The sequence below is a fragment of the Sus scrofa genome, chromosome X (genome assembly GCF_000003025.6).
Source record: "Sus scrofa isolate TJ Tabasco breed Duroc chromosome X, Sscrofa11.1, whole genome shotgun sequence".
Lineage (NCBI taxonomy): Eukaryota > Metazoa > Chordata > Mammalia > Artiodactyla > Suidae > Sus > Sus scrofa.
This window is the reverse complement of record NC_010461.5, coordinates 13,250,243-13,269,493: the sequence shown is the minus strand read 5'-3', so window position 1 is coordinate 13,269,493 and position 19,251 is coordinate 13,250,243. Positions and strand designations below refer to the sequence as shown.

General features: G+C 43.8%; 1 protein-coding gene across 2 annotated transcripts in view; it reads right to left on the bottom strand.

The window, feature by feature from the left end:
• TXLNG (taxilin gamma) overlaps nucleotides 1-19,251 on the bottom strand; it is a 62,692-nt gene that overhangs the window by 22,878 nt on the left and 20,563 nt on the right. For both annotated transcript variants that reach the window (XM_013985941.2, XM_003134955.6), the window contains exon 2: nucleotides 2,272-2,575. In XM_013985941.2, coding sequence (XP_013841395.1) covers nucleotides 2,272-2,575 — 304 coding nt within the window. The remainder of the gene's footprint in view (nucleotides 1-2,271; nucleotides 2,576-19,251) is intronic.

Here is a 19,251-nt window from a genome sequence, read left to right as displayed (position 1 = left end):
GTTAAGGATCCAGCATTGCCACAGCTGTAGTATAGGTCGCAGGTGTGGCTTGCATCTGGTGTTGCTGTGGCCTCAGTGCAGGTCTGATTTGACCCCTAGCCCAAGGAACTTCCATATGTGGCATGTGTGGACATAAAAAAAAAAAAAAAAAAGTAAATGAGGAAGTCCTTGTGTGGCACACTGGGTTAACAATGACTTTGCTGCAGATGTGGCGCAAGTCACTGCGGCATGGGTTTGATCCCTGGCCCAGGAACTTTCACATGTCATGATTATAGCCAAAAGAAAAAAAAAGGTAGGAGTTCCTGTCATCGCTTGGCGGGTTAAGAACCCACCTAGTATCCATGAGGATATGGGTTCAATCCCTGGCCTCGCTCAGTGGGTTAAGGATCTGGCGTTGCCGTGAGCTGTGGTGTAGGTGGCATATGCAGCTCGGATCTGGCGTTGCTGTGGCTGTGGGGGAGGCTGGCGGCTACAGTTCTGATTTGACCCCCAGCCTAGGAACCTCCACATGCCGTGGGTTCAGCCCTAAAAGGGGGGCGGGGGGAGCATGTGAAAATGACTTTGGTACATGGTGTATAGACCATTAGGAGGAAAACAAACAGGCTAATTTCTTTTCTTTTTCTTTTTTTTTTTCCCAAACAGGCTAGTTTCAAGACAGAAGCCTTTTCTATCCAGAGAAAATGTTAGTAACAAATCCTCTCACTCAGGCCAAGATTGGTACGAATTTTAAGAGATGACTCAACATGATTACTGAATATGATTAGAAATAACTATAAAGCAGCCTGCAATTTTGGTGAAGATTTTTAAACTCATACTCCATCTGTTTTTTTCTGATACATGATGCACATATCATAAAATTCACCTTTTGCAAGGGCGCGATTGAGGGTATCACCAAGGGATACAACTCTCCCCACTAATTCCAGAACATTTTCATCACCACCTCCGTGCCCACGAGCAGTCCCTCCCCACACCCCCTCCTCCAGGCCCCCGGCAACCACTACTCTTCCTGTTTCTATGGATGTGCCAATTCCAGACACTCCAGAGACTGGAATCACGTAGTCTGGTTTCTTTCACTCAGCATAGTATTTTCAAGGTTCACCCACAATACACCAGTACTTCCTTCCTCTCTAGGGCTGAATATTCCATTGTACAGACAGAGCACACATTCTGTTTCTCCAACCATCAGCTGATGGTAAGTAAAGTACTGTTTCCACTTTTTGGCTACTGTGCACAAAGCCGCCTCAAGTACTCACGGGCACCGCCTCGAGTACTCACGGGCAGGTTTCCAACCCTCTTGGGAACATAACTAGAGGCAGAACTGCTGGGTCACATGGTAACATCATATGTAACGTTTTTAAGATTCCATCTGCATTTACACATTTAACTGGGATTGCTGATTTTGAAGACATGTGTCGTGTGTAAGGAATTAAAATCATTTTTTTTGTATTTCTATACATTTTTCTAAAGTTTTCTAAGTTAATAGAAAATAGATTTAATAAGAAGGATCATTCCAACTCAGCAGACAGAAAACCATATATGAACCTCTGGCATAATGGGTATAAAGAAAATGTAGAGCAACCAGTAAGCTTAAATTAAAAGGGGAATTCTGATTTCATAATGAGATTTAATTAACATACTACATTTTTAGTCCTAGATCTCAGGCAAAGCAGGACAAAGAAGACATATCCTTGAAAACCAGTCTTAACCTACTTTCCGGACTTCATGTAACAGTATGTTGTCTCTAAATTTTTGTGACTAGTTTTAAAATAAACGATCAAATAGAGTTTTCACTGTAAACTTTAGTCAGACTACATTAAAGATGAAAGTAATGGGGTTATCAGATACAACTCAGAATAGATTTACAAGGAGATCCTGCTGAGTAGCACTGAGAACTATGTCTAGATACTCCTATTGAACAGAACAAAGGGTGGGGAAAAAAAATGTATACATGTAAGAGTAACTTGATCCCCATGCTGTACGGGGTGGGGGGGGAAATCAAGCAAGAAGCTTCTGTCAGGTGGACCTCATATTTTTTCCACAAGAGCCAACTCTTGATTACTGAGAGACAAATACCCTTGAGTCTGCCGCCCTGGCCTCCTGCACAGCACTGCAGCGGACAGGCTGCCTGCCCCACTAGACACAGCGGATGGATGGATTAGCTGAGCAACAGGGACCTCGACACTGGCCACACTCATGACCACCTGTGCTGCAGAAAATACAAGTCACATGAGCAACGTGTCAAACACCCAACCCCTGAGCAAAGGCTGTTACCTAAGGTTTTTTCTTTGCTCCTGCTGCACTCTGAATCTTGCTGACCATCGGGGGGATCTGTTCGAGCCTCTCGCCCAGGAATTTCCTCCCTTGACTCTTGTGTGCAGTACGCCGGGCTCACCAAACTCCTGCTCTTTGTTATAAAGTCACTGCTGGCATCCTCTTCCAATGCGTGCCTGTTACTTGTGCCACCACAATGTGAATCCTGATGCTGAAGAATATCATTCGGCTGAGAGTTATGCAACATGTCCGCTTTCACCGCTAGCCCGCACATTCCAGCTTCTTCCATTGTGCCCATCACAAACTAGAAGGGAGGAGAAGGAGAAAAAAGATGCAAAGGGGGAGTAAATCAAATGTAATCAATACAGTCAACTGCACTTCATAGGGTGACAGCTTTATTTTCTCAGTGCTTTGTTATAGTGATATAAATATGGTAGTTTCTAAGCATCACTGAGAGGTGACCTAACTGTAAAGAGTAAGAAAATTTAAGTTAAAACAAATCACACAGGAGTCCCCGGTGTGGCACAGCAGAAAAGAATCTGTCTAGCATCAATGAAGATGTGGGTTCGATCCCTGGCCTTGATCACTGCGTTAAGGATCTGGCATTGCCACGAGCTGTGGTGCAGATTGCAGATGCAGCTCGGATCTGGCGTGGCTGTGGCTGTAGTGTAGGCTGGCGGTTGTCTAGCTCTGATTTGACCCCTCGCCTGGGATCCTCCATATGCCACAGGTGCGGCCCTAACAAAAGTAAAACAAAACAGAAGACAAATCACACGGCTAAGTAGTACCAAAAGAAGCAAGAAATGCTATTTAGTTGTTACATCTAAATTTACCCCCTACCCACCCCCAGCAAAAAAGTATCATGTCATGATAGTGCCCTGGCCAATAAAAAATAAACTTATTTCCTTATAAAAATTCGTCACTGAGAGTTTCCAATGTGATGTAGTCAGTGGGTTAAGAATCCTATTGCAGCGGCTTGGGTTCTGCAGAGGTGCGGTTTGATCCCTGGCCTGAGACAGTGGGTTAAAGGATTTGGTGTTGCCCTGGCCCAGGAACTTCCATATGCCGTGAGTGTGGCCATTAAAAAAATATATATATATCTTGGAGATCTTTACCTTGGCTCAAAAATACCATTAAGAAATACTAGAGGAGTTCCCGTCGTGGCGCAGTGGTTAACGAACCCGACTAGGAACCATGAGGCTGCGGGTTCGGTCCCTGCCCTTGCTCAGTGGGTTAACGATCCGGCGTTGCCCTGAGCTGTGGTGTAGGTTGCAGACACGGCTCGGATCCCGCATTGCTGTGGCTCTGGCGTAGGCCGGTGGCTACAGCTCTGATTCAACTCCTAGCCTGGGAACCTCCATATGCCGCGGGAGCAGCCCAAGAAATAGCAACAACAACAACAACAAGACAAAAGACAAAAGACAAAAAAAAAAGAAATACTAGAAAATACCACTGATAAAATAGACTAATTCTAACAATGTTGCGTTTTGAAGGAAACTTGGCTCAGAAATGAGAGTCATAGAGACAAAAACAGAAGAAACCACAGGAAAAATCATGCTCTTTAACATTTTGTGCTTTTTAAATTTTAAAATGAAAAAATCTTGAGGAGGTCCTGTCGTGATGCAGCAGAAACGAATCTGACTAGGAACCATGAGGTTTCGGGTTCCATCCCTGGCCTCGCTCCGTGGGTTAAGGACCTGGCGATGCCGAGAGCTGTGGTGTAGGTCATAGAAGCGGCTCAGACCTGACGTTGCTGTCACTGTGGCGTAGGCCTGCGGCTACAGCTCCAATTCGTCCCCTAGCATGGGCACCTCCATATGCCACAGGTGCGGCCCTCAAAAGACAAAAAAATAAAGTAAAATAATTAGCATCTTAAAAGAAAACCATCCCAAATTAACAAATGTTAACTATTTTGGTCAGGTCCTCAAGGAGATGGTACCACTGAGATGGCTCACTAGCTATCCAGCAAAAACCCACACTCCTCCAATATCCTGCGGAGCTGGTACTGCTGGCCAAGTGCTCAGACTAGAACCCTAACATCGGGCTGGGGTCCCCTGTGAAGTTCCCAGCAATAACATGTGATCCCAGGTGACGACTTTCCCTTCTGCAATAAAACTTTTCTGCTTAGAAGCACAAGCTCTTTCTCTCACTGGGGCTGGACACATGGTCTGCAAGACCCTAAGAGGCAGCAGAGCCACAGGATGAAAGCAGCCTGGGCCCCAAACCTCATAAACATGAGCAAGGAAAGCCACCCTTCTTCCTAAGAACATCCACACTGGACTATTAGAAGAAAAAAAAAAAATTTCTCTCATACGAAGGCACATACATTTTGAGACTTATGTTTTAAGCAGCTATCCCTGCCCTAACAAATACAGATAGTTGGTATGGGAGAGACGGCTTCATTCTAGTGTTTTACTCTTGAAACAGTAATTTAACCTTACTCTCTATGCTCTCATACTCCTTATTTTTTTAATTTTTTGTTCTGGCATGTCGAAGTTCCCAGGCCAGGGATCAAACCCACATCAGGGCAGTGACCCAAGCCACTGTACTGACAGCACCAGATCCTTAACCCACTGCACCACCAAGGAACTCCCTTTCTATCACACTTTTTTCTTTTCTTTTTAGGGTGCATTCGCAACATATGGAAGTTCCCAGGCTAGGGGTTGAATCAGAGCTGCAGCTGCCGGTCTACACCGCAACCATATAGCAATGTGGGATCTGAGCTGCATCTGTGACCTACACCACAGCTCGTGGCAACACCAGACAGATCCTTAACCCACTGATCGAGATCAGGGATCGAACCTGCATTCTCATGGACACTATGTTGGGTTCCTAACCCGTTGAACCACACACAATGGGAACTCCTCTATCATACTTTTTAACCCATTTATGGGGGTGCTTTTCCCCTTTAACACTACTTGGTCATATGAAACACAAATTTTAATTCTGTTCATTCCTCTCTGTACAAAACAGGGACTCTTCCTTTCTTATACAACTGACAGCGAGGAGGCTAATACCCTTCTCTTATCGAAAGTGGGCAAAAGCTACTTTACAAAGTTAATAAAACAGACTTATTATTTCAAATTATAACCCTATCCAATTGAAAATAATTTAAAGGAGGAGGGCACAGAGAGGTTAAGAGAACTAAATCCTTATCTTTTTGTAGTCTAATGTTGATAAACCAAATACTGTGCTTTTGCAAGAACTGGTACAGTCACTTCTAAAAACTCTTTTGCAATATGGATACCCTCCAACTCAGTTAATTCCACCCCAAGGATTTTACCCTAGTGTGTACAGATATGCAGCCAAAGGCCAAGAATGTTTAAAACAGCGCTATTCATAATTTCCTCCAAATGAAATCACCCCAAATTTCTATCAACAGGCGAATGAATACACTACAGTGTGTTCATACCATCCAGCAATGAGAAGAAGTTCTAGCTACATGCAACGACACAGATGAGTCTCAAACCATGTTGTAAGGAAGGTGCCAGGAAAAAAACACACTAAGGAATCCATTTACATATGAAGTTTAAAAACTGCCAAAGTGAACCAACAGTGCTAGAAATCAAGATGCTGCTTACCACTGGGGGTAGGGCCTTCTGGAGTGCCTGGTAACATCCTATTTGGTGACCTAGATGGGCTGATACAGATGTTCGCTTTATGAAAATTCAGTTAGCCTAAACCTTTATGATTTGTATACTTTTCTGGAGTGTTTTACTTCAATAAGGTGTATTTTAAAAGTTGTAATTTACAAGTTCCCTGGTGGTGCAGCAGGATAAGGATCTGGTGTTATCACTGCTGTGGCAAGGGTTCAGCCCCTGGCCTGAGAACCTCTATATGCCTCAGGCATGGCCAAAAAAAAAAAAGTTGCCATTTGTATAGTATTCAAAGAGTTATGAAGAATCAAAATAGAAATATTTCCCCCTGGGAAAAGAGAAAAGATGCGCTGCTTTTCATTATACTTTTTAAAAAATGTACAAGTAATACTTCCATTTCTTAAAAAAAATTAGTGCAGAAAACACAGTGTTGGAGTCCCCGTCACGGCTCAGCAGTTAACGAATCCGACTAGCATCCATGAGGACGCAGGTTCAATTCCTGGCCTCGCTCAGTGGGTTAAGGATCCGTGTTGCTGTGAGCTGTGGTGTAGGTTGCAGACAAGGCTCGGATCCCGAGGTGCTGTGGCTCTGGCGTAGGCCGGTGGCTACAGTTCCAACTGTCAACCCCTGCCCTGGGAATCTCCATATGCTGTGGGTGCGGCCCCAAAAAGACAAGAAAGAAAGAAAGGAAGGAAGGACGAAAGGAAGGAAGGAAGGAAGGAAGGAAGGAAGGAAGGAAGGACGAAGGAAAGAAAGAAAGAAAGAAAGAAAGAAAGAAAGAAAGAAAGAAAGAAAGAAAGAAAGGAAGGAAGGAAGAAAATAGTGTCAAACTATATCAAAAATATAATAAACAAGCAATTTGCTGGAAGAAGGGGGAGCAAAAATAATGTTCACAAAGGAAAACCTGAGGCCTTTCCTAGGATCAATTTTAGTAAGAAAGCTACCTGAGGACTGGAATTGGTTCATTGCTAGTTCGCCAGCTCTATTAGTGATTTTCTCCTAACACCTTTATTGAGATATAATTCTCATGCCACACAATTTACTGGTTTTAGGTGTGTTTCCAACATTGTGCATCTATCACCACAATCAATTTTAGAACACTTTCGTCACCTCAAAATGAAACCCAGTACCCTTCTCAATTCCAAAGCCCTCATCCTTCCATTACGCCCAGCCCTAGGCAACTCGTGCACTTTCTGTCGCTACAGATGTGGTTACTCCGAACATTTCACATAAATGAAATTATACAATATGTGAGCTTTTGTGTCTGGCTTCTTCACACAGCCTAACAATTTCAAGGTTCCTCCACGCTGTACCTTGTATCCGGACTTTGTTCCTTTTTATTGCCAAGTAATCTTCCACTATATGGATATATCGCATTTTATTTATCCACCTTATTTATCAGTTGACAGACGTTTGGATTATTTTTGACTTTGACTATTATAAACAATTCTGCAATGAACACTAACGCACAACTCTTTGTACATTACAGTGAGGTCTGTTCACATTCCTCTAGGGTATATGCGCACATATGATGGAGTGGAATTGCTGGGTTATATGGTCACTCTGTTTAACCTTTCCTCTTTTTTCAAGGGCGCACTTGAGGCATATGGAGGTTCCCAGGCTAGGGTTCGAATCAGAGTGTAGCCACCGAACTACGCCAGAGCCACAGCAACGCCAGATCTGAGCCATATCTGCAACCTACACCACCGTTCATGGCAACGCCAGATCCCTGACTCACTGAGTGAGGCCAGGGATTGAACCCGAAACCTCATGGATACTAGCTAGATTAGTTTCCACTGCATCACAACAGGAACTCCACCTTTTTTTTTTTTTTTTTTTTTGGCAGTATATGGAAGTTCCCAGGCCAGGGATCAAACCTAAGCCACAGCTGTGACCTACATCACAACTGCAGCAATGCCAAATCCTTAATCCACTGTGCACAGTTGGAACTCCTAAGTTTAACCTTTTGAGGACTTGCCACACTGTTTTCTAAGTGACCAAGCCATTTTACGTTCCCACCAGCAGTGTGTAAGGGTTACAATTTCAACACATCCTCATCAACACTCGATTCTTAAGCCACTGAGCAAGGCCAGGGATTGAACCCGTGTCCTCATGGATGCTAGTTGGGTTCGCTAACCGCTGAGCCATGACGGGAACTTGTGTAAAAATTTTCTATTACTATTCTTCATTCTCTCAATCTTGAAGAAAAGGCACAGTATATTTATTCACCAATTTCAAAATGTCTTAGAGATTTAGCTAAAAGTTACTCTGGCTTTCATATTAAAGGTATATAGATCAATTACAACTAACTAACAACTACCAGAGACAGCAAAAAGAGAGTTTAGAAAGGCCAAAATGTTCACCCAACTCAAAGCAACGGCTGGTGGCTCTGAGCATAAGTGATAGTAAATGCATTTGTATAGCGCCCAACCAACATACCTCACGTTATCTTTCTAATTCTATTTCATCATTCTCTACTTTTAGTTAACACTACTTCTTTTTTGTCTTTCCAGACACTCCTTTCACCTCTCAACTCCTGTCACACTTATTACATTATCGCTTCTTTGGTAGGTACAGCCTCCTAGATAGTGACAGCTTACACATACAAGTGGATCAGGTGTCAAATGACAGACAACACGAGGTGCCAAAATGACTGCTCAAAACAAGCCACTAAAACAAAACAAGGGAGTTCCCTTCATGGTTCAGAGGTTAACAAACCCGACTAGATCCATGAGGATTCGGGTTTGATTCCTGGCTTCGCTCAGCAGGTTAAGGATCCGGCATCGCTGAGAGCTGTGGTGTAGGTCACAGACACAGCTGGATCCCAAGTCGCTGTGGCTCTGGCGTAGGCCAGCAGCTGCAGCTCCGATTGGACCCCTAGCCTGGGTTCCGTATGTCGCAGGTGCAGCCCTAAAAAAAAAAAGACAAGCTGGGGAGGTGTCTAAGTGCTACCACACAAGCTTGAGAAAAACACCACTGTGGAATTAATTGTGATGTATTTTTCACATTTGTTAGTAAAGGACTTGGCTACAAAATCTTTTTACTTAAAAGTAAGCATTCCAGCTGGGGGTGATTCCAACCACAGTCTACAAATACTTTTTCTCTTTTTGGCTATGCCCACAGCATGTGGAAGTTTCTGGGCCACGGATTCAACCTGCACCACAACAGTGACAATGCTGGATCCTTAACCCACTGAACCACCAGGAAACGCCTTATAAGTACTCTTACAGGGAACACTTCTAGGCCCCAATTTTCCCTACTTGAGGTTCTGCACCGAACCATTTGGTATGAAACAACGGCTTAGGACCAAAAACTTTAAATTGCAAATGATTTCTCAGCCTTCATCTCCTTAAGCAGAAAATTCTGTATCATTATGGCCAATACAACTTTCTGCTCTGCCCTCTCTGATGCCCATTCTAGATGCCTTTGCTTCGGTACAGTCTCTTGTATAAACAAGAGCAGCAGCAGCTAACACTTACATAGCAAATACTACATTCTGCACGGGTTCAATCCCTGGCCTTACTCAGTGGATTAAGGATTTGGTGTTGCCATGAGCTGTGGTCTAGGTCTCAGAATCAGCTCAGAGCTCAAGTTGCTGTGGCTGTGGCTGTGGCTGGCAGCTGTAGCTCTGATTCGGACCCTGGCCTGGGAACCTCCATATGCCACAGGTGCAGCCCTAAAAAGCAAAAAAAAAAAAAAAAAGGACTACATCCTAGCACTATTGTAAGCACATTCCTATCCTCACAATAATGTTAGGAGGTAGGTGCATTATCTGTTTCCCGCATGAGCAAATCGCAGCATGGTAAAGTTACGCATGCAGCCTAAGGTCACAGTGAAGGGTAGGGCAAATCTGAACCTTGGCTGGCTGCCTTCCGAGGCCACGCCCTTAACCACCGCGACGTACAGCTTCATGAGCACCTTTTGTCTACCCTTTGCACGAACACCCTCGTCCTAAACCAGCCATCTCACAGGAGTCCTTTTCATAATGAGGAGAGCGAGCTGTGGAGACGGGATTGAGATGGCAGAGTAGAAGACTGGAGCTCACCTTCTCTCATAAAAGGAACAAAATCACAACCAACTGCTGAACCATCTTCAACAAAATAAACTGGAAACTATCAAAAAAGATATCGCACTCCAGAAGACAAGGAGGAGGCCACATCAAGAGGGTAGGAGGGGAGAGTTCCTGTCGTGGCGCAGTGGGTAATGAATCCGACTAGGAACCATGAGGTTGCGGGTTCGGTCCCTGCCCTTGCTCAGTGGGTTAACGATCCGGCGTTGCCGTGAGCTGTGGTGTAGGTTGCAGACGCGGCTCGGATCCCGTGTTGCTGTGGCTCTGGCGTAGGCCGGTGGCTGCAGCTCCGATTCGACCCCTGGCCTGGGAACCTCCATATGCTGCGGGAGCGGCCCAAGAAATGGCAAAAAGACAAAAAAAAAAAAAAAAAAAAAGAGGGTAGGAGGGGCGATTACACAATATAAGCAACCCCATGCCCACCAGGTGGGTGGCCCACAGGCCGGAAAGGCACTACTATACCACAGAGGCTCGCCCATGGGAGTAAGAGCCCCCAAAGAGCATTTGGCCTTGAGGACCGGCAGGGCGTGCGGGGAGGTGCTCCACGGGGCGGGGGGGAAATGGAGACTCCACTCTTGAAAGGCACACGCAGGCTTTCATGTGCACTGGGTCCCAGGGCAAAGCAGAGACTCCACAGGAATCTGGGTCAGACCTGACTGCAGTTCTTGGAGGATCTCCTGGGAAAACGGGGTGACTATGGCTCATTGTGGGGGAAGGACGCTGGAGCAAAGGTCTCGGGACTGATCATCAGGGTGTGCTCCTCTAGAGGCAGTCATCTGGGGGAAACGCAGCCCCACCCATCAGCAAACAGGCTACCGAAAGACCCCCAGACACAAAGCTGCCTCCAATCACACCCACAGACAAAGCCCCATCCACCAGAGGGCTAACAGCTCCATCTACCAGTGGACAGGCACCAGTCACACTGCAGCAAGCCCCCCTACCAACTTTAGCAACAAGGGGGGCAGACATCAGAAGCAAGAGAAGCTACGACCCTACTGTCTGCAAATAAGGGACCACACCAAAAATCTATACAAAATGAAAAGGCAGAGAAATATGACTCAGAAAAGGGAGCAAAAAAACCCCCAGAAAAACAGCTAAGTGATCTGGAGATTATCAACCTCCATGAAAAACACTTTAGACTAGTTGTGGCGCAGCAGAAACAAATCAGACTAGTAACCATGAGGATGGAGGTTCGATCCCTGGCCTTGCTCACTGAGTCAGAGATGCAGCATTGCCTTGAGCTGTGGTGTAAGTCACAGGTTCAACTCGGATTTCGAGTTGCTGTGGCATAGGCCAGCAGCTGTAGCTCCGATTTGACCCCTAGCCTTGGAACCTCCATATGCTGTGGGTGCAGCCCCCCCTCCAAAAAAGGACTTTAGACTGATGATAGTGAAGATGATTCAAGATCTTGGAAATAAACTGGAGGCGAAGATTGATAAATTACATTCAGCAAAGAAATAGAAGATTTAAGGATGAAGCAAGCAGAGATGCAAAATAAAAAATTCACTAGAAGGAACCAACAGCAGACTACAGGAGGCAAAAGAATGAGTAAGTGAGGTGGAAGACAGACTGGTGGAAATCACTGACGTGGAACAAAAAAGAGAGAAAAGATTGAGAAGAAATGAAGATGGTTGAAGAGAACTCTAGGACAATGTCGAGCACACCAACGTCTGTATTATAGGGGTGCCAGAAGAAGAAAGGACCAGAGAAAATATCTGAAGAGATGATAGCCGAAAACCTTCCTAACATGGGAAAGGAATCACTCACTCAAATCCAGGAAGCACAACCAGTACCATATAAGATAAACGCAAGGAAGAACACCCTGAGACGCGTATTAATCACACTGACCAAAACTGGAGTTCCCGGAGTTCCCGTCATGGCTCAGTGGTTAATGAATCCAACTAGAAACCATGACGTTGCGGGTTCGATCCCTGGCCTCACTCAGTGGATTAAGGATCCGGCACTGCCATGAGCTGTGGTGTAGGCTGCAGACGCGGCTCGGATCCCGCCTTGCTGTGGCTCTGGTGTAGGCCGGCGGCTACAGCTCAGATTCAACCCCTAGCCTGGGAACCTCCATATGCCGCGGGAGTAGCCCAAGAGACGGCAAATAGACAAACAAACAAACAAACTGACCAAAATTAAAAACAAAGGAAAATATTGAAAGCAGCTAGGGAAAAGAAACAAATAACATACAAGGGAACCCTGATGTGGTTACCAGTTATTTTTTAGCAGAAACTCTGCAGACCAGAAGGGAATGGCATAATATACTTAACGTGATGAAAGGAAAAAACCTCCCACAAAGATGACTCCACCCAGCAAGGGTCTCATTAAGATTTGAAGGAGAAATCAAAAGCTTTATGGATAAGCAAAAGATAAGAGAATTCAGCAAGACTAAACCAGCTTTACAACAAATACTAAAGAAACTTCTCTAGATGGAAAAGAAAAGGCCACAAAAAAAATTACAAAAATAGAAACAAAAAAATATTACACCAACTAATCTATGACAAAGGAAGCAAAAATATACAATGGAGAAAGGACAGCTTGTTCAATAAGTGGTGCTGGGAAAACTGGACAGCCACATGGAAAAGAATGAAATTAGAACACTCCCTAACATCATACACAAAAATAAACTCAAAATGGATTAAAGACCTAGACATAAAACCAGACACTATAAAACTCTTAGAGGGGAGTTCCCGTCGTGGCACAGTGGTTAACGAATCCGACTAGGAACCATGAGGTTGCGGGTTCGGTCCCTGGCCTTGCTCAGTGGGTTAACGATCCGGCGTTGCCGTGAGCTGTGGTGTAGGTTGCAGATGCGGCTTGGAACCCGAGTTGCTGTGGCTCTGGCGTAGGCCGGTGGCTACAGCTCCGATTCAACCCCTAGCCTGGGAACCTCCATATGCCGCGGAAGCGGCCCAAGAAATAGCAACAACAACAACAACAACAAAAAAAAGACAAAAAGACAAAAAAAAAAAAAAAAACAACTCTTAGAGGAAAACATAGACCAAAAACTCTCTGACATAAATGACAGCAACATCTTCTCAGATCTACCTCTTAGTGTGATGACAGTAAAAACAAAAATAAACAAATGGGACCTAAGCAAACTTAAAAGTTTCTACACAGCAAAGGAAACCTTAAACAAAATGAAGAGACAGCCCACAGAATGGGAGAAAATCTTTGCAAATGAATCGACTGACAAGGGATTCATCTCCAAAATTTGCAAACACCTCCTGCAGTTCAATAACCAAAAAACAACTCCATCAAAAAATGGGCAAAAGATCTAAACAGACAATTCTCCAAAGAAGACTATACAGATGGCCAAAAAACACATGAAAAGATGTTCAATGTCACTCATTAGGAGAGAAATGCAAATCAAAACCACTAGGAGGTGCCACCTGACACCAGCCAGAATGGCCATCATCAAAAACTCCACAAACTATAAATGCTGGAGAGGGTGTGGAGAAAAAGGAACCCTATGACACTGTTGGTGGGATTGTTAATTGGTGCAACCACTGTGGAAAACATATGGAGATGCCTCAGAAAACTAAACATAGAACTACCACGTGACCCAGCAATTCCACTCCTGGGCATTTATCCAGAGAAAACCATGACTCGCAAAGACACGTACTCCAATGTTCACTGCAGCACTCTTTGCAATAGCCAAGACATGGAAACAACCTAAACGTCCATCGAAAGAGGAGTGGATCCAGATGATGTGGTACAGAGACACAATCAAATATTACTCAGCCATTAAAAGGAAAGAAATAATGGCATTTGCAGCAACATGGATGGACCTAGAAATTATCATGCTAAGTGAAGTCGGCCATACAATGAGACACCAACATCCAATGCTTTCACTGACATGTGGAATCCGAAAAAAGGACAGAATGAACTTCTTTGCAGAACAGATACTGACTCACAGACATTGAAAAACTTATGGTCTTCGGAGGAGACAGTTTGAGGGGTGGGGGATGTGCTGGGGTTGTGGGATGGAAATTCTATAAAATTGGATTGTGATGATCATTGTACAACTATAAATCTAATAAATTCATTGAGTAATAAAAAAAATGCACCCCCCCCAAATATTACAAATGACAAGGCTCATCAGTAAAGGCACACATACAGAAAAGGTAGGAAATCACCCACATACAAACATGCTACCCAAACAGAAATCATGAGAAAAGGAGGATACAAATGCAGGATCCGGGAGATGAACTTGCAATTAAGAGACCAACAACTTAAAACAAACTTGTGTGTATACAGAAACTTACCAAAACTTCATGGTAACTGCAAACCAAAAATCTTATAATAGACACACACACAAATAAGAAAAAGCAATCCAGCAGTTCCCATTGTGGCACAGCGGAAATGAATCCACTAGGAACCAGGAGGTTGCAGGTTTGATCCCTGGCCTCGCTCAGTGGTTAAGGATCCAGTGTTGCCATGAACTGTGGTACAGTCACAGATGTGGCTTGGATCTGGCTGTGGCATAAGCCGACAGCTGCAGCTGTGATTAGATCCCCAGCCTGGGAACCTCCATATGCTGCAAGTGCGGCCCTAAAAAAGCAAAAAAAAAAAAAAACAAAAACAAAAAACAAAACCATACCAGAGTCCCCATTGAGACTCAATGGAAATGAATCTGACTGGCATCCATGAGGATGCAGGTTTGATCCCTGGTCTCACTCAGTGGGTTAAAGATCTGGTGTTGCTGCGACTGGTGTAGGCCAGTGGCTACAGCTCCGATTTGACCCCTAGCCTGGGAATCTCCGATGCCATGGGTGCAGCTCTAAAAAGACCAAAAAAAAAAAGGGGGGACTAAATGCCCCAACCAAAAGACATAGACTGGCTCAATGGATACAAAAACAGGACCCATACATGTGCTGTCTTCAAGAGACCCACCTCAGTTCTAGGGACACATACAAATTGAAAGTGCGAGGATGGAAGAAAATATTCTGTGCAAATGGGAATCAAAAGAAAGCTGGAGTAGCAGTACTCCTATCATACAAAAGAGACCTTAAAATCAGAAATATTAAAAGAGATAAAGAAGGACATTACCTAATGATCAAAGAATCAATCCAAGAAGATATAACAATTTTAAATATATGTGCACCCAACATACGATCACCTCAATATATAAGGCAATTGCTAACAACCTTAAAAGGAGAAATTGACAATAATAGCAGAGGACTTTAACACCCCACTTACAGCAATGGACAGATCATCCAGACAGAAAATCAACAAAGAAACACAGGCCTGGAGTTCCCGTCGTGGCGCAGTGGTTAACGAATCCGACTAGGAACCATGAGGTTGCGGGTTCGGTCCCTGCCCTTGCTCAGTGGGTTAAGGATCCGGCGTTGCCGTGAGCTGTGGTGTAGGTTGCAGATGCGGCTTGGAACCCGAGTTGCTGTGGCTCTGGCGTAGGCCGGTGGCTACAGCTCCAATTCAACCCCTAGCCTGGGAACCTCCATATGCCGCAGGAGCGGCCCAAGAAATAGCAACAACAACAACAAAAAGACCAAAAAAAAAAAAAAGAAACACAGGCCTTAACTGATGCATTAGACCAGATGGACTTATATTTATAGAGCATTCTATGCAAAAGCAGCAAAATACACACTCTTCTCAAGTGCACAAAGAACGTTCTCTAGGATGGACCACATTCTGGGCCACAAATAAAGCCTGAGTAAATTTGAGAAACTGAAATTATATCAACTATCTTTTCCAACCACAATGCCATACCACCGGAAATCAACAGAAAAAACCTGCAAAAAACCACAAACACGTGGAAACTAAACAACATCCTACTAGATAACCAATGGATCACTGAAGAAATCAAAGTAGAAATTAAAAAATACCTAGAAGTGGGAGTCCCTTTGTGATGCAGCAGAAATGAATCCGACTAGTATCCATGGGGATGAAGGTTCAATCCCTGACCTAGCTCAGTGGGTTAGGAGATCTGGCTTTGCCATGAGCTGTGGTGTAGGTCATAGCTGCAGGATGGATCTGGTGTTGTTATTGCTGTGGTGCAGGTCACAGACATGGCTGTGATCCCACGTTGCTGTGGCTGTGGCCAGCAGCTGTAGCTGTGATTCAACCCCTAGCCTGGGGACTTCCATATGCCACAAGTGTGGCCCTAAAAAGCAAAATAAATAAATACGTACACACATACCTAGCAGCAAATGACAACAAAGAAACAACAACCCAAAAACCTACAGGATGCAGCAAAAGCAGTTCTAAGAGGGAAGTTTATAGCAATACAATCCTATCTAAGGAAACAAGAAAAATCTTGTTTTACTTAACAACCTAACTTTACACCAAAAGCAACTACAGAAAGAACAGACAAAACCCAAAGTTAGCAGAAGCAAAAAAATCATAAAGATCAGAGCAGAAATAAATGAAATAGAAACAAAGAAAATCACAGAAAAGATCAATGTAACTAAAAGCTGGTTCTTTGAAAAGATCAACAAATTGATAAACCCTTAGCCAGAATCATCATGAAAAAGAGAGAAGACTCAAATCAACAAAATTAGAAATGAAAAAGTTACAACAGACAGCACAGAAATAAAAAGGCTCATAAGAGAATACTACAAGCAACTATTTGCCAATAAAACGGACAACCTAGAAGAAATGCACAAATTCTTAAAAGTATGATCTTCCAAGACTAAACCAAAATGAAAAAGAAAAGATGAGCGACCAATCACAAGTACTGAAAAGTGAAACAAAATAAAAAACTTCTAATAGGGAGTTCCTGCTGTGGCTTAGTGCTAACAAACCCGACAGGCACCCAGGAGGATGTGGGTTTGATCCCTGACCTTGCTCTGTGGGTTGACGATCTGGTGTTGCCACGAGCTGTGTGTAGGTCACAGACATGGCTTGGATCCTGCATTGTGCTGGCTGTGGCATAGGCCGGCAGCTACCCCTAGCCTGGGAATGTCCATATGCCATAGGTGTGGCCTTAAAAAAAAAAAAAAAAAAAAAAAAAAACTTCCAACAAACCAAAGTCCAGGACCAGAGGTGAATTCTATCACAAATTTAGAGGAGTTAACACCTATCCTTCTGAAACTACTCCAAAAAACTGCAGAGGAAGGAACACTCCCAAACTCATTCTATGAGGCCACCATCATCCTGATACCAAAACCAGACAAAGATACCACAAAAAAAAAAATTACAGGCCAATTTCACTGATGAACACAGACGCAAAAATCCTCAACAAAATACTAAACCAAAACCAGCAATACATTAAACTGACTATACATCATAATCAAGCAGGAGTTATCCCAGGGATGCAAAGATTTGTCAATATCTGCAAATCAATCAGTGTGATACACCGCATTAACAAATTGAAGAGTAAAAACCATATGATCCTTTCAGGAGTTCCCATTGTGGCTCAGTGGTTAATGAATCCGACTAGGAACCATGAGGTTGCGGTTCGATCTCTGGCTTTGCTCAGTGGGTTAAGGATCCGGTGTTGCCATGGCTGAGGTGTAGGTCGAAGACGCGGCTCGGATCCCACGTTGCTGTGGCTGTGGTGTAGGCTGGCAGCTACAGCTCCGATTCGACCCCTAGCCTGGCAACCTCCATATGCCTCGGGAGCCGCCCAAGAAATGGCAAAAAGACAAAAAAAAACAAAAAAAAAAAACCCTATATGATCCTTTCAATAGACGCAGAAAAAACCTTTGACAAAATCCAACACCCATTTCTGATAAATACCCTCCAGAAAGTGGGCAGAGAGGGAACCTACCTCTACATAACAGAGCCCATATATGACAAACCCACAACTAACATCATTCTCAATGGGGAAAAGCTGAAAGACTTCCCAATGAGATCAGGAACAAGACAAGATGTTCACTCTTGCCACTACTTTTCGACATAGTTTTGGAAGTCCTAGCCATGGCAATCAGAGAAGAAAAAGAAACAAAAGAAATTCAGGAGTTCCCATTGTGGCACAGCAGAAACAAATCTGACTAGTATCCATGAGGATGCAGGTTCAATCCCTGGCCTCACTCAGTGGGTTAAGGATCCCGTGTTGCCATGAGCTGTGGTATAGGTCAGAGACATGGCTTGGATCCCATGCTGCTGTGGCTGTGGCATAGGCTGGCAGATGTAGCTCCAAATTGACCCCTAGCCTGGGAACTTCCATATGCCATGGGTGCAGCCCTAAAGAGCAAACAACATTTAAAAAAAATAAATGGTGCTGGGAAAACCGGACAGCTACATGTAAAAGGATGAAATTAGAACACTCTGTAACACCGTACACAAAAATAAACTCAAAATGGATTAAAGACCTAAATATCAGACTGGATACTATAAAACTCTTAGAGGAAAATATAGTGCGAACACTCTCAGACATAAACCACAGCAATTATCTTCTCAGATCCACCTCCTAATGACAATAAAAACAAAAATAAACAAATGGGACCTAATCAAACTTAAAAGTTTTTGCTCATCAAAGAAAACCCTAAAAAAAAACCCAAAAAAATAACCCAGAGAAAGGGAGAAAATATTTGCAAATGAAGCAACTGACAAGGGATTCATCTCCAAAATGTATAAACACTTCCTTCAGCTCAATACCCAAAAAACAAACAACCCTATCAAAAAATGGGCAGAAGATCTCAACAGACAGTTCTCCAAAGAAGACATCCAGATGGCCAAAAAACACATGAAAAGATGTTCAACATCACTCATCATTAGAGAAATACAAATCAAAACCACGATGAGGTGCCACCTTTCACCAGCCAGAAAGGCCATCATCAAAAAAATCTACCAACAATAAATGCTGGAGAGGGTGTATAGAAAAGGGAACCTTATGACACTGTTGGTAGGAAAGTAAATTGGTGCAACCACTGTGGAAAACAGTATGGAGATGCCTCAGAAAACTAAACATAGAACTACCATTTGATGCAGCAATCCCACTCCTGGGCATCTATCCAGGGAAAACCACAACTCACAAAGACACACGTACTCCGATGTTCACTGCAGCGCTCTTTGCAATAGCCAAGACATGGAAACAACCTAAACGTCCATCGACAGAGGAGTGGATCAAGAAGACGAGGTACAGAGACGCAATCAAATATTACTCAGCCATAAAAAGAACGAAAAATGACATTTGCAGAAACATGGATGGACCTAGAAATTATCACATTAAGTAAAGTCAGTCAGTGAGACACAAACATCATAGGCCATCACTTATATGCAGAATCTAAAAGGATACAATTGGAGTGTCTGTCATGGAGCAGCGGAAATGAATTCGACTAGGAACCATGAGGCTTCGGGTTCGATCCCTGGCCTCGCTCAGTGGATTAAGGATCCGGCGTTGCC